Source organism: Rana temporaria, chromosome 7 (assembly GCF_905171775.1).
Source record: "Rana temporaria chromosome 7, aRanTem1.1, whole genome shotgun sequence".
In the NCBI taxonomy this organism is placed as follows: Eukaryota; Metazoa; Chordata; class Amphibia; order Anura; family Ranidae; genus Rana; species Rana temporaria.
Window position 1 is genome coordinate 139,217,198 of NC_053495.1, and position 23,231 is coordinate 139,240,428.

Genomic DNA, 23,231 nt, shown 5'->3' on the forward strand with positions numbered 1-23,231 from the left:
TATGAAAACTGTTCAAAGCACACAAGTGAGGTATCGCCTCGATCGGTAGAACAAGAGAAATAATTCTAGCCCTAGACCTCCTCTGCAACTCAAGACATGCAACCAAGCGTGACATGTTGGGTATCAATTTAGTCGACGTAACATTATCTTTCACAATATAAAAAAAATAAAAAAAATTGAGCCAGTTTTACTGTCTTATTCAATTTAAAAAAGTTTATTTTTTCCCCAAAAAATATGGTGTGATAGAAAGTATTGCAATGGTCGCCATTTTATTCTCTAGGGTGTTGGAACCCCAAACATTATATAAACATTATATATTTGTATATAAATCATGTTTTTAACATATAAACACCAAATCTCAGGAAGAGGCTCGGTCATTAAGTGGTTAAAAGGTTAAATTCACATTTGGAACATATTGCATGTTAAATTCGTTTTTAGGGTGGAATGTGTAACAAGTTGCAGCATCTGCAGCCTCATCCCCTTTCCCTATGACAGCGAGCTGGGGATCTTCTCTCTGCACCCGCTGTCAGAATTTGACAACAGTGTGGCCATGCAGACCTCCGCCTATACAGCCGCATCATTTATTCAAAGTTATCTGTGCATTTCAGCTGCTCCCAGCTATCCTGAGAGTCTGCAGAAGCTGTACTCTGCACCTGTGATCTGCCGATCGCAAGTGTAATGTTCTGCAGGCTTTTAAAAAAAAAAAAAAAAAATTGTAAAAAAGGTGTGTGCCTTTCCGAATCATGATAAATCAAAATTTACCACAGGTGTGGACTCCAATTAAAAAAAGGTGTAAAAACATCTCGGCAACAAATCGAGAAATAGGAGGCACCGGAGCTCAATTTCAAGTGTTGTTGCAAAGGGTCTAAATATTTATGCCAATGTAATGTTTCAGTTTTTCCTTTTTCATACATTTGCAAACACTTCTAAAATTCGGTTTCCACTTTGTCATTATGGGGTACTGAGTGTAGATTAATTAGAAAAAAAAAGTGAAGGGGGTCTGAATACTTTATTAATACACTGTACAACAAACCTAGAAGGTAGAGGTAATGTCTTTGTACACAGCAGACTTTTACTTTTTTTTTTACTGGAGTTCTGCTTTAAACTCACTTTGTAACAGAGTTCTAAATGTCATTGGAGCTTTAACACCATCCTTACTTCTGTAGTGCATGTTTAAAGTTGTTCCGTCAACAACTAAAAGTAACGTATGCTATGCTTTGAAGAAACAAAAAAGTGTTTCTACAGACACAATCACATGACAGCAGAGTTGCCACCGTCGGTTAGATTTCTCACACTTCATCACAGCAGATGCTATTCTTTTACACAGCGCTTCTAAAAATGTCACTGCTGTCACACAGCTGACAAAGACAAATGGAATTTACAAAAAGTGACATGGAATACAATCCCTAGTGTCAATCACAAGGGTGATCTGGTCAGCTCCATACTAGCCTTTGAACACTCACCAAAGCCAATAAAAACACAACATTTGTTTGAAAAAAATTCTGCCAACTAAGAGCCCTTTCACACTGTGCCTCCCATAGCGTCGGTGCTAAAAAAACGCTATTTTTACTGCCGATGCTATGGGTGAATTTCGACCGCTAGCGGGGCGCATTTACCCCCCCCCCCGCTAGCAGCCAAGAAAGGGTTAAGCAGCGGAGGAGTGGTAAACACACCGCTCCAAAGATGCGGCTAGCAGAACTTTTTTTTACCGTCCTGCTATCGCACCGCTCCAGTGGAGTGAATGGGGACAGATTTTTAAGGGAGTATTGCAGGCGCTATTTTTAATACTATAGCGCCTGCAATATGCTCCAGTGTGAAAGGGGTCTTAAAGAGTAACTGTACTTCTGTTGAGAAAAAAATAAAACATTTCCCCTCTGGGTGATCTATGTACATTGTGGGGATTTTAACACACTTTGTTGCAGAGTCCTACCTTTTGTTATTCTGAATGAATAGCTAGCTGTTGGTTTGTCTGTCAATGTGGAAAGTGAATCTGTATGGGAGTGGTTTTATAAATACAGTATCAGTTAGCTGCTGCTCCTGCATGGCTCTAATGAGGAAAGTGGAATAGTCTGCATTCCTTTGTATGCGATTTCCCTTTGGGAGTATCTCACCAAAATGCAGACTTCTGGGAAAATAAGCAAGCCAATCACACAAAAAGGAAACTACATTTACAGATGGTGTACACAACGCCTACAGGTAGCCATAAGGCATTGAATTTTACTGAAATCTACACAGGTGCAAATAGAAAAGGAAAGGTCATCTTTAACCACTTTCCAACTAATACTAATACATCATGTTTTTGACGTCAAATACCAGGGTTACAGCTGAAGCTAGATGCCATAACAAAGTTAGGCGGCCGGCTTTCCGATAATTGTGATCCCAACTGTTATTCTCTAGGGCAGTGATGCCGAACCTTGGCACCCCCAAATGTTTTGGAACTACATTTCCCATGATGCTCATGGACTCTGCAGTGTAGCTGAGCGACATGGGAGATGTAGTTCCAAATCTCTGGGTGCCAAGGTTCGCCATCACTGCTCTAGGGTTTCTTCTAGAATAAAATATATATATTACACAGTATATATATATATATATATATATATATATATATATACATATACATATACATATACATTACACACACACATACACACACATGCATAAATGTTTTGTTAACTTGCAAGCAACAAAATGTGTGTGCAACAAAAAGGCTGTGTCAGCAAGTGGTTAATAACATTCAATTACAATACGACTTGTGTCGTGTGTGTATATAATTTTTTTTTACGAAAGTGGAGTTACCTTAAAAGCAGAGGCCCAGGCAGAAATTTAAATCTGCAATCCAAAGAGCAAGTTCCATATAATGGAGAAAAGAGTGGCCAACCTGATAAAAGCTAAATTTTATATAACAATGTACTACTTAGAGCTGCATGATTAATCGTTAAAAGATCGCAAACTCGATTCTCTCCCCCCCCGCCCCCCCATTTTGACACTAGAGAATAAAATGGCGGTTGTTGCAATACTTTGTGTCACCCTGTATTTGCGTAGCGGTCTTTCAAAACGCATTTTTTGGGGAAATAAAATACACTTCAATAAAAAAAAAAAAAAAAAAAAAAAAAACAGTAAAGTTAGCCCAATTTTTTGTATAATATGAAAGATGTTACGCCGCAAGAATCGTGATCTTTATTCCAAGCAAAAAAATAGTGATCCTCATTTTAGCTAGAATTGTGCAGCTCTACTACCACTTCGTTTTTTTGGTCCGTTAAATATATAAAATGTAAAAAGTTTATATTCATTAGACCGTCGGATACATTTTTTTTAAATGCAGGTTTCCCTGGAGTCTAGATTTAAGAAAGCCAAAAACGGTGTTGGAACCAATTTTCTGGCTTGGAATAAACATATTGCAAGAGATGCAGACTACGTCAGAACTCCTGAACTAAATATTTGTTCTAGGTCAGTATTCAAAAAGTATTAAAGCCTAAAGGCTGGTGGCCACTGGTAACTTTCAAGGATAAATCCTTTACCATCCAAACAAGTTTTTTTTTTAGTAGACCAGAATATTAGAGAATATGCTAAGGTACTAGAACGTTACCAAAGCCGCAGTGTAACCAGAGGGTAGCAGGAACTGTACCAAAGTAAAAAAAAAAAAAAACACTTTATACCCAGGTGCCTGGTACTTGTTGTTAGAAACAAATAAATACATTATGGAGGAGTTATAAATGTATGTAGAACAACCTCTGTATGCAAAAGGCGACTTCAGTTACTGACATCATATTAAAAAGACTTCAGGATTTTACCCCCTTCATGACCAGACCATTTTTTGCCATTTAGCATTGCGCTACTTTAACTAGCGATTGCACGGTCATGCAACACTGTAGCCAACAAAATACATTTTTGTTTGGGATTCGATTGCCACTGGGTTTAATTTTTTCGATATAAAAAATAAATACATTTTATAACAATAAAATCAAAATTTCTTCATAAATTTTGCCGAAAATCTATTCTGCTACATGTTTTTGATAACCACTTGCAGACCACCCACCGTACAGATGCTCTGTGCCAGATCACGCATCTAGCACGTGATCTGACACCTCCGGGTCTGGGGCACGCGCCCCCCCCCCGATTCTACACAACGGGAGCTGATCGGCGGGTACGGCAGACTGTCAGTCGGCACCTGCCGATTCTTCGTTACACAGGCAGAATGGCAGTCTGCCTATGTAAACAGGGCTTGCCATTCTGCGAGTAGCGAAGGCATGGATCCTGTGTTCCTGTAAAACAGGAACACCGATCCAGGTCTTCCACTAGTAAAATCACCTTCCCCCACTACACTGAAATAGACTAGGCACATGGTTAACCCTTTAGATCCCCCAATGTTAACCCCTTTCCTGCTAGTGCCATTAGTACAGTGAGCAAATAAATGGACGAGAACTGGACAGCCGCACTCCAAAATCACTTAAAAAAGTTGTCTTTTTATTTTTCAACTGCACAAACAGTCACTGCAAACCAACAAGATACAGTATGGCCGACGCGTTTCACACTTACAGTCAGTGCTTAGTCATAGTACAGTGACAGTGCATATTTGTTTAAGCACTAATCACTGTATTTGGGTCACTGGTCCCCAAAAAGTGTCAGTGTCTGTTTTGTCTGCAGTCTCGCTATAAGTTGCCAATTGCCGCCATCACTAATAGAAAATAAATAAATAAAAAAGGACCTACATTTTATTTGGTACAGTGTCGCACAAACACGCAACTGTCAGTTAAAGTAACGCAGTTGGGAGGAGTGGCATCGGCGGGAGGACAAGCCGGGAGCGGACGCGGGAGCAGACAGGGTAACCTAAACCCTATCTTCGTACTATACTTTCTTTCTTCCCTTCCTCAGGTTTTCTCTTCTCTTTTTCTCTCAGACTATTGTTACGTGGTTACATGCGATACTAAACTGTAGAATACAGCAGGTTACGCTAGGTTTACTGATATAGACACCAAAGGAGCCAGCCATTTTGGTTCAGCCTCATTGACTGATGGTACCTCCCGTCCTGCGGTTACTGCAGGTGGGACTTGTGTTCATACTCCTAGATACATGTTTGCATTGATCCTTTTCTTTTTGTTTTGTACTGACTGTATTTTGCTACAAATTGTGAACTACCTTATATAAATAAAAAACTGTTATTTGAAAAAAAAAATAAAGTATGCAGTGCCTTAATCGCAAAAAATGGCCTGGTCATAAAAAGGAGTAAATCTTCCAGAGGTCAAGTGGAATAAAAAAAAAATAATTCCAATAAGTGTATACCGATTGTAGGTGCTATAACTTTCACGCAAACCAAATTATGGTATGTACAAAGGGTAAATAAGTATCAAACATTTTTCTAGGTAATTAGATTTCTAAAAGGTGCTATTGACATGAAATGTTCAGCACATGTATGTAGCAACCTATGCAATCCATACATACAAAAATAAATAAAAATAAGTTCAGAAATTAAGTTGTGTAATAAAATTGAATGACACAGGGAAAAAAACATTTTTAAACACGCTACAAAATCCTTTGCTTCAAGACGCCTCCTGTATGGAGAAACTAGTCGCATGCATTGCTTAGGTGCGATTTTGGCTCATTCTTCCACACAGTCTTCAAATCTTGAAGGTTCCGTGAGAGTCTATGAATTCTGATCTTTAGTTCTTTCCATAGATTTTCTATTGGATTTAAGTCAGGTTTTATTTTCTTTGAAACCAATTAAGAGTTTCTTTGGCTTTGTGTTTGGGATCATAGTCTAGCTGAAATGTCCACCCTCGTTTAATCATCATCCTGGTAGATGGTAGCAGATTTTTTCTATCAATAATGGCCCAGATTCAAGAAGCAATTGCGCCCGTGTAACCATAAGTCACACGGCGCAATTGCTTACTTGCTCCGGTGTAACGAGTGCTCCTGATTCAGGAACCTCGTTACACCGACTGCAGCCTAAAATCTGCGCGGCATAAGGCACTTATGCCTCGCAGATTTTAGGCTGCATTCTTGTGCATTCTTGTGCTTGCCGCTAGGGGGCGCTCCCATTGTGATCAGCGTGTAGTATGCAAATTGCATACTACCACTGATTCACAAGCTTGAAGTTTCCGTACGGCAACTTTAGCGCAAGGCTGCCCCTTCTCATAGTAGGGGCAGCCAATGCTAAAGTATAGCCGGCCTTCCCGCGCCGTGAAAGTTGCCCGACGGAGCATGCGCTGTACGCTCGGCGCGGGAGCGCACCTAATTTAAATGATTCCCGCCCCCGGCGGGATCATTTAACTTGCGCGCGCTTACGCCGGGCAAATTTGCCGGCGCGCCCTCGCAGTTCACGGAGCTACTGCTCCGTGAATCGAGGGCAGCGCAAAATATTTGCGGGGGCGCAGGGCAAAATCGTTGCCCTGCTCCCCCGCAAATATAGCGCAAGCTATGCCGAATCTGGGCCAATGTCTTTTCCATTCATCCTTCCTTTAAAACGATATGAAGTTTGCCAGCACCGTATGCTTAAAAACAGCCCCAAACCATGAGGTTCCCACCTTCAAACCTCACTGTTGATATGGTGTTTATGGGGTGAAATGCAGTGCCATTTGACCTCCAAACAGGCGTGTATTAATTATGGCATCCAAAGAGTTCAATTTTGGTCTCATCTGACCCAACTATATTCTCCCCGTATTTTACAAGCGTGTCTAAATGTTGTGCAGCAAACTGTAAATGAGCTTCAACATGCTTTTTCTTCAGCAGTGGGAGTCTTACATGGCAAATGTGTACACAGGCCATGGCGGTTGAGTGAATTACTTATTGTCATCTTTGAAACAATTGTACCTGCTAATTCCATGTCTTTCTGAAGCTCTCCACAAGTGGTCCTTGGCTCTTGGGCTCGTCTGAAAATTCTTTTTACTCTTCTGTCATAAATCTTGAAGGAGCACCTGGTCGTGGCTGGTTTATGGTGAAATGATGTGCTTTCCACTTCCGAATTGTGGCCCTAACAGTGCTCACTGGAACATTCAGAAGTCTTTCTGTAACCAATGCCATCAGTATGTTTTGCAACAATAAGGTTGTAAAGGGAGAGGGGGAGAGAGAGGGAGAGGGAGAGGGGGAGAGGGAGAGGGATCTTTGACTTTACCCATCATGAGAGGTTTATGCGACACCTTTTTATAGGCCATCATTTGAGCCTGAACCAACCAGCCATGCCTTCTTGCACCTCCCTTTCTTCATGTGTTCAATAGTTTTTCCCTGTGTCATTCCATATTATTATACAAGATTTATATATCGCCAACAGTTTTCGCAGCGCTTAACAAAATCAGGGAAGACAGTACAGTCACAATACAATTCAATACAGGAGGAATCAGAGGGCCCTGCTCGTTAGAGCTTACAGAAGGTTCAATACCTTTTCCCTGTGTCATTCCATTTTATTACACATAAAACTAAAACTTCTGAACACTTGTTTTGGTTTCAACATATTCTATGTAGGTTTTCTTTGTATGTATGGGTTGCAAAGGTTGTTACTGACCTGTGGTGAAAATGTCATGTCACTAGCATCTTTCAAAATATATTCACCTAGAAAAATGTTGACATTTATTTTACCCACTGTATACTGTAACTTTTATATACTAAATGGTGGCGATCAACGACTTCTAATGGAACTGCGGCGGCAGGAGAAACCACACGGTAATTTTAAGGGCCTTATATGCATTGGGGGGGGGGGGGGGATTGAGTAGATGCCCTGTGCCGTTTTTGTTTATTTCTTATTGCTGGCATTCGCAAGTCGCATTTGTATCATGCAATTGTGACTTTAAACTTGACTTTTGAGGGTTTACATTGAATCTATAGACCTCAAGTCGCATGAAAGTCAGACCAAAGTACTGCAGGATCAGGTCAGAAGTTACTCACGGAGAAAGTTGACCTCGGTGGTTTCCGTTTCCGGGGGGAGTGGTCTGAGTATGGAGGAGTGAGGAGGAATGTGAGGAGGAATGTGAGGAGCCCCTAGCGCGATCCCTGCGTGCACCCGACAGTTGACCGACAGTGGATTGAAGCACCTTAGAGCGATCTAGTGAGAGCGGCCAGTATTTGCATAGGGCGCGCCGTGGCCAAGCAGACCGTTCGTCCCAGTGAGTGCAGCCCGCATCGGCACATGTCGCGTCGCGGAAGACGACCCGGAAGGAATACCCGAGCACCAAGCGTACAAGCTCACTCATACATTACCCGCTATCTCAGGGCGAAGACGGACGCTGCGCTGCAGTCTGCTGCGGACGCCAGGAATACCACCAGCACGAGAGACCAGCAGGAGACGGCAGCTGCTGGAAGTACGATGGCGTGTAGAAGAGACTCCCTACCAGAGGTATCGTCTCCAGCGGCTGCGGTGACACCCACACAGAACAGAGGTATGTCCAGGGGGAGAGACCTCTCCACGGAAGCAGAGACTAACAAGCTGCGGGTGACAGAGGTATGTTTGGGTTATAACAACATGGTCCCACAGTTACAGGAGATACAGGAGGAGAAGGGACAAGAGACCAGAACTGATATGGAGCAGCTAAGAGCACTTATACAGGCTCTCCCCACAAAGGAGGACATACAGACTATGACTAAAGGTATTATGGGTGCACTGAGAGAGGAAATAGAGGAAGTTCGTGCTGGGGTAGCAAAGGCTGAGCTTAAAGTTACAAACTTAGAAGAACTAAATTGCAGACTGGAGCAGAGAGTGGTGAATATGGAAGAGGAGCTCATGAGACAGCATCAACAGTTGGCTGCGATACAGCTACATTCTGAGGAGGCTGAGGACAGAAGTAGGCGGAATAACATCCGAATTAAGGGGGTCCCTGAAAATTTGGAGGGTCCCGCTCTGAGAGAGGCGGCCATGTCCATATTTAATCAAATCCTGAACAACCCTGCTGATACACCAATTGAACTGGACCGAGTCCATAAAGTCCCTACTCTTCGTTCCCCAACCCAAGGAGGCCCTAGGGATGTGGTGTGTAGAGTACATTTCTTCAGGGTAAAGGAAGACATAATGCGAGCTGCATGGAATGAGGGAGTGATAAAATGGGAGGGTGGTGACATACAGGTCTATCCGGATCTATGTAGGCTCACAAAATGGAGAAGACGACTGTTAAAACCTCTGCTGGAACACATACGCCTTAAAGAAGCTACATACCGATGGGGATACCCTCTGGCAGTGATCGTAAAAAAAGCAGGGCAGAACTTCAATTTAAGGTCCCCCGCACAATTAACAGAACTATTTCAGTTTCTGGGAACAGATCCTATTGAGGTCCCAAATTGGTTAGAATCACCCATACTGATGGATCGATACTAGCTCTAAGAGATAAAGGGGGCTGGGGATCGTAACAATGGGCTTATGGGAAGATAGGAGGAGAAACCCCCATGGAAAGGGAGAAGAGAAGGAATAATGGATGGCTCTTGGACATCTCACCCCCATATGCTTTCTTTTTTTTTTTTTTAAGGGGGCCTGAACTAGATTGTCGGGACTTTGCCTGTGTTTCTTTTTTGTGTTTTTCTTTTTTTTTTTGTTCTCGGGGGGGGGGGGGGGAGGGGGAGGGTGGAGAGGGACCCAGAATACTGCTGTGTACCGGTCAAATATAGGTAGATATAAGTGAAAGTGAAAATGAAAATGAAAATGAAATGAGGGGCTAAGGTCCAACAAGTAGTTTGGGAGAGATAGGCAGGCACCACTCCCCCCTCCTCCCCCCTCCTTTTTTTTTTTTTCTTTTGGAGGGGAGCATGGGGGAGCGAAAAAATAGAGGAAAATGTTAGACTGACCTCCCATGAAGGGGCGCTTTGGTGCCACAAAGATTAATAGAAGATTAAATGCCCCATCTGAGGCCTAAGAGGGGAGAGGGTGGAGAGAGGGGGGTAATAGGAGGTGTATTTTTTTTTTTTTTTTTGGGGGAGGAGGGGCGGTTTGTTGTTATAGGGGGGGGGGAAGGGGTTTCATTTTCCCAGGGAGGTTAAAAGAGGGGGTCAAAGGTTTGTGGAAAAAGAGGGGGGGGGGAGATCTGGGGGGAGGTAAAATAGCACCATAGGGGTATAAAGGGGTTATAAAATAAGGGTTGCACAAAAGTGATATTAAAAATTAACTCAAATATAATCACAAGGATAAATGGGGCATTTTTTGCCCCCTTTTATGTGTGTGTTGTCTTGTCTTTTTTTTTTTTTTTTTGCGGTGAGATAAGGCAAGTATCCAAGCCTTCACCAAAACACATTTTTGTGAAAGCATGGGCACGGGGATAGTAGAGATAGGGAATAGATAGGATATAGGGGTAAAAGGGGCTTGGGCCAAAGTGGGGCTGGGAAGGGGGGGAATTAAAAGGTTTGAAGGTTTGAAGGCCAGGCTCTCAGACGGTAGTAAAATATCTTTTCTTTTTTTTGTATTTTTTTAGTACTTTTTTTTTTTTTTCTTACTGTGTTTTGTATTAATATACCCTGGAATTGTACCTCTTAATGAGGACTAAGAATAAGATAGAATAAGGTAGAAACAGGGTTCTAAGCTATGATGTACGATGCCGATGAGGAAATGTTTATAGAAGTTTATATATGCTAGAAGAAGCTAATATGTCAAAAGGATGAGATGCAAAATGTTATTTTCCTTCTATAGCATACAGGAACTTATTTTTTTGAGGGGAGGAGGAGGGGGGGTGAGGTGTGGACCCCGAGAGGAGGAGGAGGGGAGGAAAGGCATATATACTCTTTTTTCTTTGATCTCTGTATTTGCCTTTTTCTCTCTTCTTTCCCCTCCCTCTCCCCTCTATGTCTCCCCTTTTTTTTTTTTCTTTTTTTTTTGGGGCTCGCTTTGTGGAACCTATGGGCGGAGATCGTCAGAGGGGGGTCTTCTGAATAAAGGGGTATCTCTAAAGCGGGGGTGAAGAGATACATGGTCAATATAAGGTCAATGTGAAATGAATAAGGGGGTGCGCGCGGGCAAACGCGGGGGAGCTCCTGACGCGTTGTCCTCGCTCTTTTCTGCACATACACTCTCCCCACTAAAAACGCCTCTCCTCCAGTTGGAGGAAGACCGGAGGCGTTAAACAAAGGGAAAGGGATTTTTTTCCCCTCTCCCTGGGTTTGTTTTTTATTTATTTATTTATTTTTTCCCGTCCCTTCCGAGTCCAACGGTGATCCGCCCCCAGAGTAGTGGGGGATCGCGGGTTGGAGCTGCAGGGGAGGGGAAAGGAAAGGAAATTACTCGGGCACTGGGGCGTGTGACCAGTCCTCGAAATACGGGGAATAGGGGTAGGGGGGTTCTTTTTTTTTTTGTTTTCTTTTTCTCGTCTAAAATCGGGGTCGCGGCCTCTCTTTCTCCCCCTTCTCCCCCTTGCATCCTCCCCTCCTCCTCAATATTTTAGAATCCCCTTGTGAGGTTAAAGGGTAATCCCCTACATTAGAGCAGAAAGATGATAAAAATGGATATAATTAATTTTACATCATATAATGTCAAGGGCTTAAATAGCCCAGAAAAACGTACTAAATTAATGGCAGAACTCAGCAGGATTAAGGCACAGGTAACTTTTTTACAAGAGACCCATTTTCGAAAAGATAAAATACCCAGATTGGGTAATCAAAGTTTTCCGATTGTATACCATGGTGCCTCGCAAACATCTAAGGCGAACGGGGTGGCAATCTTGCTCTCAAAACAAATGATCTGGAAAGAATCTAATGCAATTACGGACGACGTAGGCTGGATGCTAATAGTAAAAGGGGAGTTAGGGAACCAAAAAGTTACTCTGGTGAACTTATATCTACCAAATGAAGACCCTACAGTTGCACTGGAAAAATATTTGGAAGTGGTACAACAACATAAAGAGGGGTTCCTTATCATGGGGGGGTGATTTAAATATAGCATTAGACCCAGCTATAGATGTATCAAAGGGAGTGTCTCATATCTCCAATACAAAATTACGGAAAGCAAGGTGTCTATTGAAAGAAACTCAGGTAATAGATAGCTGGAGGATGACCCATCCGTATGATAAGGACTACAGTTTTTTTTCTGCGAAACATAAGACATATACAAGGATAGATTATGTCTTTATAGATCAGAACATTCTTTCACGACTACGAGGTGCAGCAATAGGGTCTTTTACGATATCCGATCATGCGCCAACCAACTGTAGTATAGAATGGGGAGAGAGGGGGCCACGAGAATGGAATTGGAGAGTCAATGAGACACTCTTAAAAGACCCGGACTATGAGAAGCAGATAGCTCGGGAATTAGACAATTTCTTCTCTACTAACGACTCAGATGAAACGCTGCCTATGAGTATTTGGGAAACACATAAATGCTACCTGAGAGGGGTGCTAATTTCATTGGGAGCGCATAGAAAACGTACTCTGAGTGCTAAACTGGACAGTCTGCTGGGGGAAATCCAACTTCTGGAAACAGCACATAAGAAATTACAGACGCATCAGACAGGGGAGAAGTTGGCGGGTCTGCGGGAAAAATTAAATCTCATGTTAACGGACAAAGCAAAAGCCAAATTGAGTAGGTGTAAAAGAACTTTTTATGAATACGGGAATAAACCCAGCAGATTACTGGCGAACGCACTTAGAGATACGAGAGCCCGCAACCAGATCGAAAAAATTAGAACGCAGGGGAATGTGCTGGTGAGCTCAACGCAGCAAATAGCTGAAGCATTTAGAGAATATTATTTAAACCTATATAATTTGGAGAGGCAGGGTGGAAGAATTAATACTTCAGAAAGGGAGGAAAGGGCCAAGGAATATCTAGTGTCTTCAAAAATGCCAAAGATACCTATAGAAGAAGCAGAGAAGATAGATGGCCCGATCACAGTTGAAGAATTTTTGGGAGCCCTAGGAGCATTAAAAGCGGGAAAGGCGCCGGGTCCTGACGGATACACCTTGCGGTACTACAAAATCTTTGCGGAAAAACTGGCGCCTAGGTTCGTCGCGGCTTTCAATTCGATCCGCGAAGGACAGAGGATGCCAGCTGAAACCTTAATGGCCGAGATTGTAGTGATTCCCAAGGATGGGAAAGATCCCGCCGAGTGTTCAAGCTACCGGCCAATATCTTTGCTAGACGTCGATTTAAAGATTCTGGCGAAGATACTGGCAGACAGACTGTTGACGTATGTCCCCGCACTGATACACCCGGATCAAGTGGGTTTCACCCCGGGCAGAGAAGGTAGAGAGAATACCCAAAGGATAATTAGCACAATATATTTAGCACAACAACGCCACCAGTCTGCAGTTTTGATATCCGCTGATGCGGAAAAAGCCTTTGACAGGGTGGAATGGGGATATCTAAAAGCCATGCTATCACATATTGGTTCGGGGAAGGGCTTACTGAACTGGGTCACAAGCCTATACTCCTGCCCATCGGCAAGAGTGAGGATTAATGAGAAAAAATCAGACCCCTTCCCTATCCATAATGGAACCCGACAGGGATGCCCCCTATCCCCAATTATATTTATCCTTTCTTTGGAGCCCTTTTTAAGAACTATTAGAGCAAACAGAGACATAAGGGGTATACGGGTTGGGGAAGACGACTATAAGGTGGCAGCTTATGCTGATGATCTACTGTTCACCTTAACGTCCCCGATAACATCGCTCCCTTGCTTATTAGCAGAGATAAAAAGATATGGAAAAATTTCCAATTTTAAAGTTAATTACAACAAATCGGAAGCAATGGGAGTTGAGGTGAACAGTGGATTACGGCATCAATTAGCCGGTAGCTTCTCTTTCAGATGGACAGATTCCCATGTGGAATATTTAGGGACGAAGATACCAAGGAAATTGGGCAGGATCTTTGAATTAAATTTTCTACCCCTAATAAAACAAATAAAGTTAGACTTACTAAAATGGGATAAAGAAACATTCTCATGGTTTGGCCGAATAAATATAATAAAAATGAATACGATGCCAAGGCTAATCTACCTATTGCAGACCCTTCCCATAACATTGCCGATGGGATTCCTGAGAGACATACGAGCGAAGTTTATGAAGTTTATTTGGGCTGGAAAACCGGCCAGAGTCCGGAGAAATATATTGACTCTACCCAAAGAAAAAGGAGGAGTGGGCCTCCCAGATCCAACGGGGTACTATGAGGCCTCTCACCTAGCACGAGTAGTGGACTGGTGCACACAACAGGATGATAAACCCTGGGTCAATCTGGAACAAGAAGTCAGCAGTATCCCTATAGAAGGTCTGGCGTGGTTAGGGGAGAATAAGATACCTCAGAGTGCAAAGAAACATCCGATGATAAAGGATACACTTTATCAGACGGGTATGTAAGAATACGAATCTGGTGAAATGTATCGGCCCTATGACACCTATCCTGGGAAATCCGAGCTTTGTGCCAGGGTTAAAAGACCGATATTTCAATAACTTGAGACGGAAGGGAGCCAGTAGGCTGATACATTTCATGAGAGAGAATCACGTAATGCAGAACGAAGAGTTAGAACTGGTATATGGAGAAGATATAGACATATGGAGACGTAATCAGTTGAGAACGTTTTTAGGATCTCTGAAGATCCATGAGGTAGAAATAGGGACCCCGTCTAAATTTGAGGAAATCTGTCTAAAAAAAGAACCATCGAGACATATGCTATCATATATGTATACTTTATTGATCGAATCAAATGCACCACAAGAGCTTGTTTTCATACAGGCATGGGAAAGGGATCTGGGCATCAAGCTTTCAGACACTCAGAAAAATAAGATCTTTGCATTTATACATAAAGCCTCAATCGCATCTAGGTACCAGGAGGGGGGATATAAAGTTATGACAAGGTGGTACAGGACACCAACAATACTAAATCGTTTTTTTCCCAACACGTCTAAAACTTGCTGGAGATGTCAGAAAGAGGAGGGCACCATGGTACACATATTTTGGGAATGTCTGGTGATAAGAGAATTCTGGAGGATGGTCTCGGAGACAATCCGGGAAATTACCGGGATAAATTTAGGAGACAGACCTGCGGCATTCTTGTTACTCGACATTCCCATATCAATGGAAAACTATAAACAATCCCTATTACGTCATCTGATAACAGCCGCAAAGGCGTGTATACCAATCCTATGGAAGAGTACCGCCTCCCCAACAAAACTGCAATGGCTTAGCAGAATAAATGAGATACAGATGATGGAAAACCTCACAATGGGAATACAGGAACGAGAGGAGACTTATTGGAGGACTTGGACTCCATACATTGAATATAGGGAGCGGAGCTTATAGGGGGGGAAGGGGGAGAGACCAGGGTTGAACGGATGCATTTTTTTTTTTTTTTTTGGGTGGGGAGGGAGGATTTAGGGTGGGTGATTAATATCTCCTCGGGCTCAGAACACCCTTCCGAGGATAGCAGACGAAAATAGTGGGTCCACGAAGGATAGGGGACCTGGGCCAGTATAGAGGAGATTAGAAATGAAATAGGAGGCTGTAATATAGAGTTTATGAGATGCTAAGGTGAAGATTTCAATGAATGTTATAACGATGAAGATATTGTAAAAGCTGTACCTGTTGTTTTATGTCTGTGGAAGGAACAGAGGAAAAGAGAAAAAAGATATATAAAATAAAGAATTATAAAAAAAAAAAGAAGTTACTCACAGGTTGCAGCATCAACCCAGGAAGCCACTAGGTAGTGTAAAGTTTGCAGTGTGCAGGCTCCACCTCATCACACCGCTAAAGTCTCAATTCAAAACAGCACTGCTGTATATAGGTCAGCATGTGTCCTTATGAGTTGCTCCTTTGGCAGTGCGTTGGGTTTAAGCCTGCGAACTACAAACATTACACTACCCAATGTCTCCCACGAAAGCCTTTTTTCCCCAGGGATAGACTCCTCACAACAGGGACTGGAAGGAACACGTGCCCATATATGGTGGTACTGCCCCTTGATACAACTATTCTGGAGGGAGATATTGAAAATGATAGAAAAGATCAGTGGAATAAAGGTCAAACAAGACCCCTGGAGATGCTCGTTTCACTCCACAGGGGAATGAAGAAAAAAAATATAGAACAACAATGACCCCATGGAGCGAAAGCTCTAAAACCGAGATATTGGAAATCAAAAATTCTGTCAGTAAAGGAGTGGTTAAGGGAGGTGGATAAAAATCGAACTGATGGAGGAACAGATTTCCATACAAAATGACTACAGATCGAGATTCAATAGAATATGGAGGGGGTAGAATGAGTTCAAGCAGTTGGAGATCTATTTGAATATTATGACAGACTGAGAAGCAACCTTGAGGGGAGGGAGCTTTTTTTTTTTTTTTTGGAATAGAATTGCACAAAGTAGATCCACAGGAGAGGTGGGTAATTGGGGTGGAGGGTGGGGGATGATCTCTCCCATACAGAGACACACATATATTTTGAGCATTTCCCCCCCCCCCCCACCCTTCTTAGAGACACGTGTATATCACAAGCACAGGAATATAAATATTAGGGATCCCCCTAATCACATGATTTAAATCTCAGAAAAAAAATAATAATTTGATTTTTTGTACTCACCGTAAAATACTCTTCTCTGATGTCCATGGACGGACACAGCTCCTTAAATCTTGACAAGTGGGTTATGTTCCCTGTTCACAGGAGAGGACTAGGCAGAAACATGTTCGACAATTAAATACATGTTACTTTAACAGAGTTGAACAGCCCTGCCCAGGGGGCGGTCCCTCCAGACATAACCCTCCTCCCTGCAGTATGCAGCCTCAGTTCGTAACAAGCAGTACAAACCTAAAAAGGAGGGGTGGGAGCTGTGTCCGTCCATGGACTCAGAGAAAAGGATTTTACGGCGAGTACAAAAAATCCTATTATCTCTTATCGTCCATGGACGGACACAGCTTCTTAAATCTTGACAAGTGGGACGTCCCCAAGCAGTGTCAAAAACAAGGGGTGGGAACAGTATCAGTAAAACCAATTTTAATTTCACCCCAAAACAAGCAAAGCTCCTCAACAGAGGAGGTGCAACAGTAAACAGTCGCCTGCAAAACCTAGCGGCCGAAAGAAGCATCAGAAGATGCACTTACAGCAACCATGTAAAATCTGGAAAAAAAGTGTGAACGGACGACCAAGTCGCCGCCCCACACCTGTGAGACAGACGCATTATGTCGGAAAGCCCAGGAAGTACCAATTGCCCTGGTCGAAAGTGCCGTGACTGGAAAAGGGGCGCCCGCCCCCTAAGAGCATAGGTCTGTATGACAGCCTGCCTGATCCACCGAGAAATGGTGGTCGATGAGACCGCCAGGCCCTTTTGCGGACCAGACACCGACACAAAAAGATCAGATCTCTGAAACGGAGCCATAGCAGGCAGGTACACCCGCAAAGCGCGTACCACGTCTAAAGTAGGAAACGCAACCTCCTTAGGATGCGCCGGCCGAGGACAAAAGGATGGAAGAACAAAGTCCTCATTCAGGCGAAAGGCCGAAACCACCTTTGGAAACACTACCACGTAATCCTAATGGAGGATCAAGCATGGTGACTTGCAAGGCAAGACCACCAACTCAGAAACCCTTCTGATAGGAGTAATGGCCACTAAAAATGCCACCTTCCGAGATAGTGTCAAGAGAAGAATCTCTCTGATGTTTCCAAAAAGGAAGGTTTCTATAGGACCGAGAGCACCAGAGTCCAAACTCATGGGGAAGAGGTGAACCAAGAGGGGGAAGTATATGACAAACCCCTAGCACAAAAAGCTACCCACCAGGGAATGGGCCACAAAAGGCCACTGACAAAAAACACAGCCAAGGCATGAAATCTGCCCCCAAACGGTGCTTAAGGCAATTTTTAGATCCATTCCAAGCTGTAAAAACAGCAGGACCCTGGACACCGAGTATGTCCGTGGACGTCACCCCATCTCTACGCACAAAGAGACGTAGGTCTTCTATGTGCGATGGTAAATCCTCCTGGAAGGAAACTACCTTGCTTTCATCATGGGCGAGATGACAGACGGACAGACCCCGGTCTCTTAAAGTCTGGCTTCCAACAGACATGACGTGCAAGCCAGCGACTGTAAGGTAAACTGTGAGGAGACCTGTGCTGCGCGCCCGTAGGGACCAGCACAAGATGGCCAACCGCAATAATAATCTGCGCCATCGCGCAGCTACAACAAAATGGGATTTTCAATAGTAACTGAAAATCACCCAAAAAATGGCGACAGCGCTGCGGCAAAACGCAGCATTTTGAACAGTGAAAGCCCAAAGAGGCTAAACAGTGTCCAAACTCCAGCAATAAAAAGAAGCACACCGCAGTCCCCTTAGTAATGTGCCCCCCCCTCAGTAATGTAATGCAGCAGAAGGAAAAGGAGCAGGGAAGGGAGGATAGGAGGTCCCCCGAACCCCAGCCGTACCAACCCACCGAAGCAGGAGGGACTGTAGTTACCCGTCCAAGGGAGGACTTACTGACGCATTCCTGACAGGCCTACAACAGCAATGGAGGTAGCTGTCGGCCCGGTCCACTGTGAGTGAGACAACACCACAGCACAGTTATGTGTGGACCTCGGAGCAAAGCTCACCGGCCACCTCAGGAGTCATGGGGTAGGTGTGCTCACGCTCGCTGGCCGGACTGAGTAGACTACAAGGATCTATATATCCAGCCTGTCTCTCAGCCGACAGTTGATAAAAGATTCTTTCAAGAAAAAATAAAATAAATTGAAAAAATGTCCTCAGAGCGCTGGGCCCAAAGGGAGCCATACGCCCTGCTTTGCTAGGCAGAACGAAACGGAGTCTGCATACTGCAGGGAGGAGGGTTATGTCTGGAGGGACCGCCCCCTGGGCGGGGCTGTTCAACTCTGTTAACCACTTGCCGCCCGCCAATGACAGATTGACGTCGGCAAAGTGGTTGTAGAATCCTGACTGGACGTCACTGATCGTCCTCAGGATTCTTAGCCGCTGCGCGCCCCCGGGGGCGCGCATCGCGGCGATCGTTGTTGCGGGGTGTCAGTCTGACGGAGACTCTTTACCACGTGATCAGCCGTGTCCAACCACGGCTGATCACGATGTAAACAGGAAGAGCCGTCGATGGCTCTTCCACACTCGCGTCTGACAGACGCGAGCCGATCGGCGGCTCTCCTGACAGGGGGGGGTTCGCGCTGATTGTTTATCAGCGCAGCCCCCCTCGGATCGCCACACTGGACCACCAGGGATGCCCACCAGGGAAGGGCAAAACAAAAAAAGAGAAAAAAAAAAAGTCCAAAAAAAAAAAAAAAAAAAAGATGCCAATCAGGGCCCACAAATGGGCACTGACTGGCAACAAGTAAATCATTGCCGCCCCACAGTGTCCATCAGTGCCGCCCCACAGTGTCCATCAGTGCCGCCCCAGTGTCCATCTGTGCCACCCCACAGTGCCCATCTGTGCCACCCATGAGTGCCCATCAGTGCCGCCCATGAGTGCCCATCAGTGCCGCATACCAGCGCCGCCAATCAGTGCCACCTCATCTGTGCCCGTCAGTACTACCTTTGTCGATGTCCATCAGTGCCATCTCATCTGTGCCCATCAGTGCCACCATATCAGTGCCCGTAATTGAAAGAGAAAACTTACTTATTTACAAAAAAAAAAAAAAATACAGAAAAAAATAAAAACTGAATTTTTTTCAAAATTTTCGGTCTTTTTTTAGTTGTTGCGAAAAAAAAAAAAATCGCAGAGGTGATCAAAGACCACCAAAAGAAAGCTCTATTTGTGGGTAAAAAAGGACGCCAATTTTGTTTGGGTACAGTGTAGCATGACCGCGCAATTGTCATTCAAAGTGCGACAGTGCTGAAAGCTGAAAATTGGCTTGGGTGGGAAGGTACGTAAGTGCCCTGTATGGAAGTGGTTAAAGTAACATGTATTTAATTATCTAACATGTTTCTGCCTAGTCCTCTCCTGAAAACAGGGAACATAACCCACTTGTCAAGATTTAAGAAGCCGTGTCCGTCCATTTTATAATATGTGAAGGCCGTTCTTTTCCGGTGTAATATGATATACTGAGACCTTGTATGTGTTGTATTTATGTACAGTGCCTTGCGAAAGTATTCGGCCCCCTTGAACTTTGCGACCTTTTTCCACATTTCAGGCTTCAAACAAAGATAAAAAACTGTATTTTTTTTTGTAGAATCAACAAGTGGGACACAATCATGAAGTGGAACGAAATTTATTGGATATTTCAAACCTTAACAAATAAAAAACTGAAAAATTGGGCGTGCAAAATTATTCAGCCCCCTTAAGTTAATACTTTGTAGCGCCACCTTTTGCTGCGATTACAGCTGTAAGTCGCTTGGGGTATGTCTCTATCAGTTTTGCACATCGAGAGATTGAAATTTTTGCCCATTCCTCCTTGCAAAACAGCTCAAGCTCAGTGAGGTTGGATGGAGAGCATTTGTGAACAGCAGTTTTCAGTTCTTTCCACAGATTCTCGATTGGATTCAGGTCTGAACTTTGACTTGGCCATTCTAACACCTGGATATGTTTATTTGTGAACCATTCCATTGTAGATTTTGCTTTATGTTTTGGATCATTGTCTTGTTGGAAGACAAATCTCCGTCCCAGTCTCAGGTCTTTTGCAGACTCCATCAGGTTTTCCTCCAGAATGGTCCTGTATTTGGCTCCATCCATCTTCCGATCAATTTTAACCATTTCTGAAGAAAAGCAGGCCCAAACCATGATGCTGCCACCACCATGTTTGACGGTGGGGATGGTGTGTTCAGGGTGATGAGCTGTGTTGCTTTTTCGCCAAACATAACGTTTTGCATTTTGGATTTTGGTTTCATCTGACCAGAGCACCTTCTTCCACATGTTTGGTGTGTCGCCCAGGTGGCTTGTGGCAAACTTTAAACGACACTTTTTATGGATATCTTTAAGAAATGGTTTTCTTCTTGCCACTCTTCCATAAAGGCCAGATTTGTGCAGTATACGACTGATTGTTGTCCTATGGTCAGAGTCTCCCACCTCAGCTGTAGATCTCTGCAGTTCATCCAGAGTGATCATGGGCCTCTTGGCTGCATCTCTGATCAGTCTTCTCCTTGTATGAGCTGAAAGTTGAGGGACGGCCAGGTCTTCGTAGATTTGCAGTGGTCCGATACTCCTTCCATTTCAATATTATCGCTTGCACAGTGCTCCTTGGGATGTTTAAAGCTTGGAAAATCTTTTTGTATCCAAATCCGGCTTTAAACTTCTCCACAACAGTATCTCGGACCTGCCTGGTGTGTTCCTTGTTCTTCATGATGCTCTCTGCGCTTTAAAACGGACCTCTGAGACTATCACAGTGCAGGTGCATTTATACGAAGACTTGATTACACACAGGTGGATTTTATTTATCATCATTAGTCATTTAGGTCAACATTGGATCATTCAGAGATCCTCGCTGAACTTCTGGAGAGAGTTTGCTGCACTGAAAGTAAAGGGGCTGATTAATTTTGCACGCCCAATTTTTCAGTTTTTTATTTGTTAAAAAAGTTTGAAAAATCCAATAAAATTTCGTTCCATTTCATGATTGTGTCCCACTTGTTGTTGATTCTACAAAAAAAATTACAGTTTTATATCTTTAAGTTTGAAGCCTGAAATGTGGCAAAAGGTTTCAAGGGGGCCGAATACTTTTGCAAGGCACTGTATGTTTGTATGTTATGTTTTAAAGGAAAAATGTATAAAGAAATTTTGAAACAACAGAGACTGCCCTCAAAAAGTGGGGACAAATAGCAAACATATCCCAGAACCTGTAAAGCCACAACAACTTAACATCTTTGCCTAATCTGAGGTCCAAATTCACAGCACAAGTACCTTGATAAAGAATTTGCAGTAGTCTCTCTTCAGAACATAGACAGCAACTTCTTTCAACCCTTCCATTCCATACATGTCAGCGATAGAGAGAATATGACTGCAAGAGAAAATAAGACAGTGTACTTTCAGTCTTTTTGAACCAAAGAGCTCCCTTAGGCCAGGCACCTGAATATCATCTACAGCAGTAATACACCAGGTCGTCATAACAAATAAACACTTAGTCAGAAAAGGTTATTTGCATGTGTATTGACAAGTATTTAAAGTAGTAGAACATCAATATATAAAAAACAAATAAAAACAGTTAACAAAGTGCTCGTTAAGGAGGGTAGGATTTAAAGTGGTTGTAAAGGCACATTCTATGCATGAAGGTAAAAAACCTGTGTGTAGCAGCTCCCCCAGCCCCTGAAATACTAACCCGAGCCCCCTCACGATCCAGCAATGTGCAATAGAACCATGCCTCTCTGGGGACTTGCACTCCTGATTGGCAGCAGCAGCGAGCCAACCAAGAGATGGAGGTGGCGGGGCTGAGCCTTGGCTCTGTGTGTAAATGAACACACAGCCACAAGGCGGGAGCAGGCCTGCTTGGGTGCCCCCCACAGCAAGCTGTTTGTTGTGGGGGTACCAAACAGGAGGGAGGAGCTAGGAGCGCCAGCGTGGGACCCGAGAAGGAGGAGGATCTGGGCTACTCTGTGCAAAACAGAGAAGTTAAAGTATAACATTTTTTGTTATTAAAAAAAAAAGAAAAAACAACAATTTTTAATATCAGCCTGAGACAAGCTCTCCGAGACGGGAGATAGAAGTGTGTCAGGGGGGGTTGCTATAAATATATAGGATTAGCAGACTGCTAAACTATTCACAGGCAACCTCTGCATGCGTGGGGAGGGGGTGTGTGCCTTTCCTCCCAATCATTGATCTCACAGTGTATAGCAATAATCCACTCCTACAGATGAATGAGGAAGTGAAAAATCCAACAGGACGTGCACTTTCTAAACAGTATATAAAAGTGAAGACAGCAGATATACAAGTAAAACTTATATAGGGAGATTTGTGCCATCTATGTATCATCTGAGGCTGTTCACTTCACTGGGTATATGAGGGTTTACATCCACGTTAACATTATAACCATAAGGTTAAAGAAGAGAGGTTAAGGTCCTGCAAGCGGGATCTCCAGATTGCACTACCCAGGGGTAGCCAACCTTGGCCATCCAGCTGTGGTGAAACTACAAATCCCATTATGCCTCTGCCTCTAGGAGTCAGATCTGTGATTGTCGGGGTCTTGGAATGTCTCATCTTATGGAACTTGTAGTTTCAAAAAAGCTGGGGGGCCCGAGGTTGCCTACCCCTGCACTACACTCTTTCAAAAGGTATTGAAGCCGTGGCTGGCGAGGTTTGTCTAATGTTGACTGGGTATTGATGAGGGTACACACAAACAAAAAATAAAAAGTTTATCGTTGACCATTATCCAATTCAGTTTATGTTTTTAACATAGTCAAACGAGATTGTCGACTGGTTATTGGCTAGGGGGGTGGAGCAAGTA

The 23,231-nt window shown here is 43.6% G+C and overlaps 1 protein-coding gene across 2 annotated transcripts in view; it reads right to left on the minus strand.

The window, feature by feature from the left end:
- BTBD8 (BTB domain containing 8) overlaps nucleotides 1-23,231 on the minus strand; it is a 124,368-nt gene that overhangs the window by 72,510 nt on the left and 28,627 nt on the right. For both annotated transcript variants that reach the window (XM_040360036.1, XM_040360035.1), the window contains exon 8: nucleotides 21,695-21,791. In XM_040360036.1, coding sequence (XP_040215970.1) covers nucleotides 21,695-21,791 — 97 coding nt within the window. The remainder of the gene's footprint in view (nucleotides 1-21,694; nucleotides 21,792-23,231) is intronic.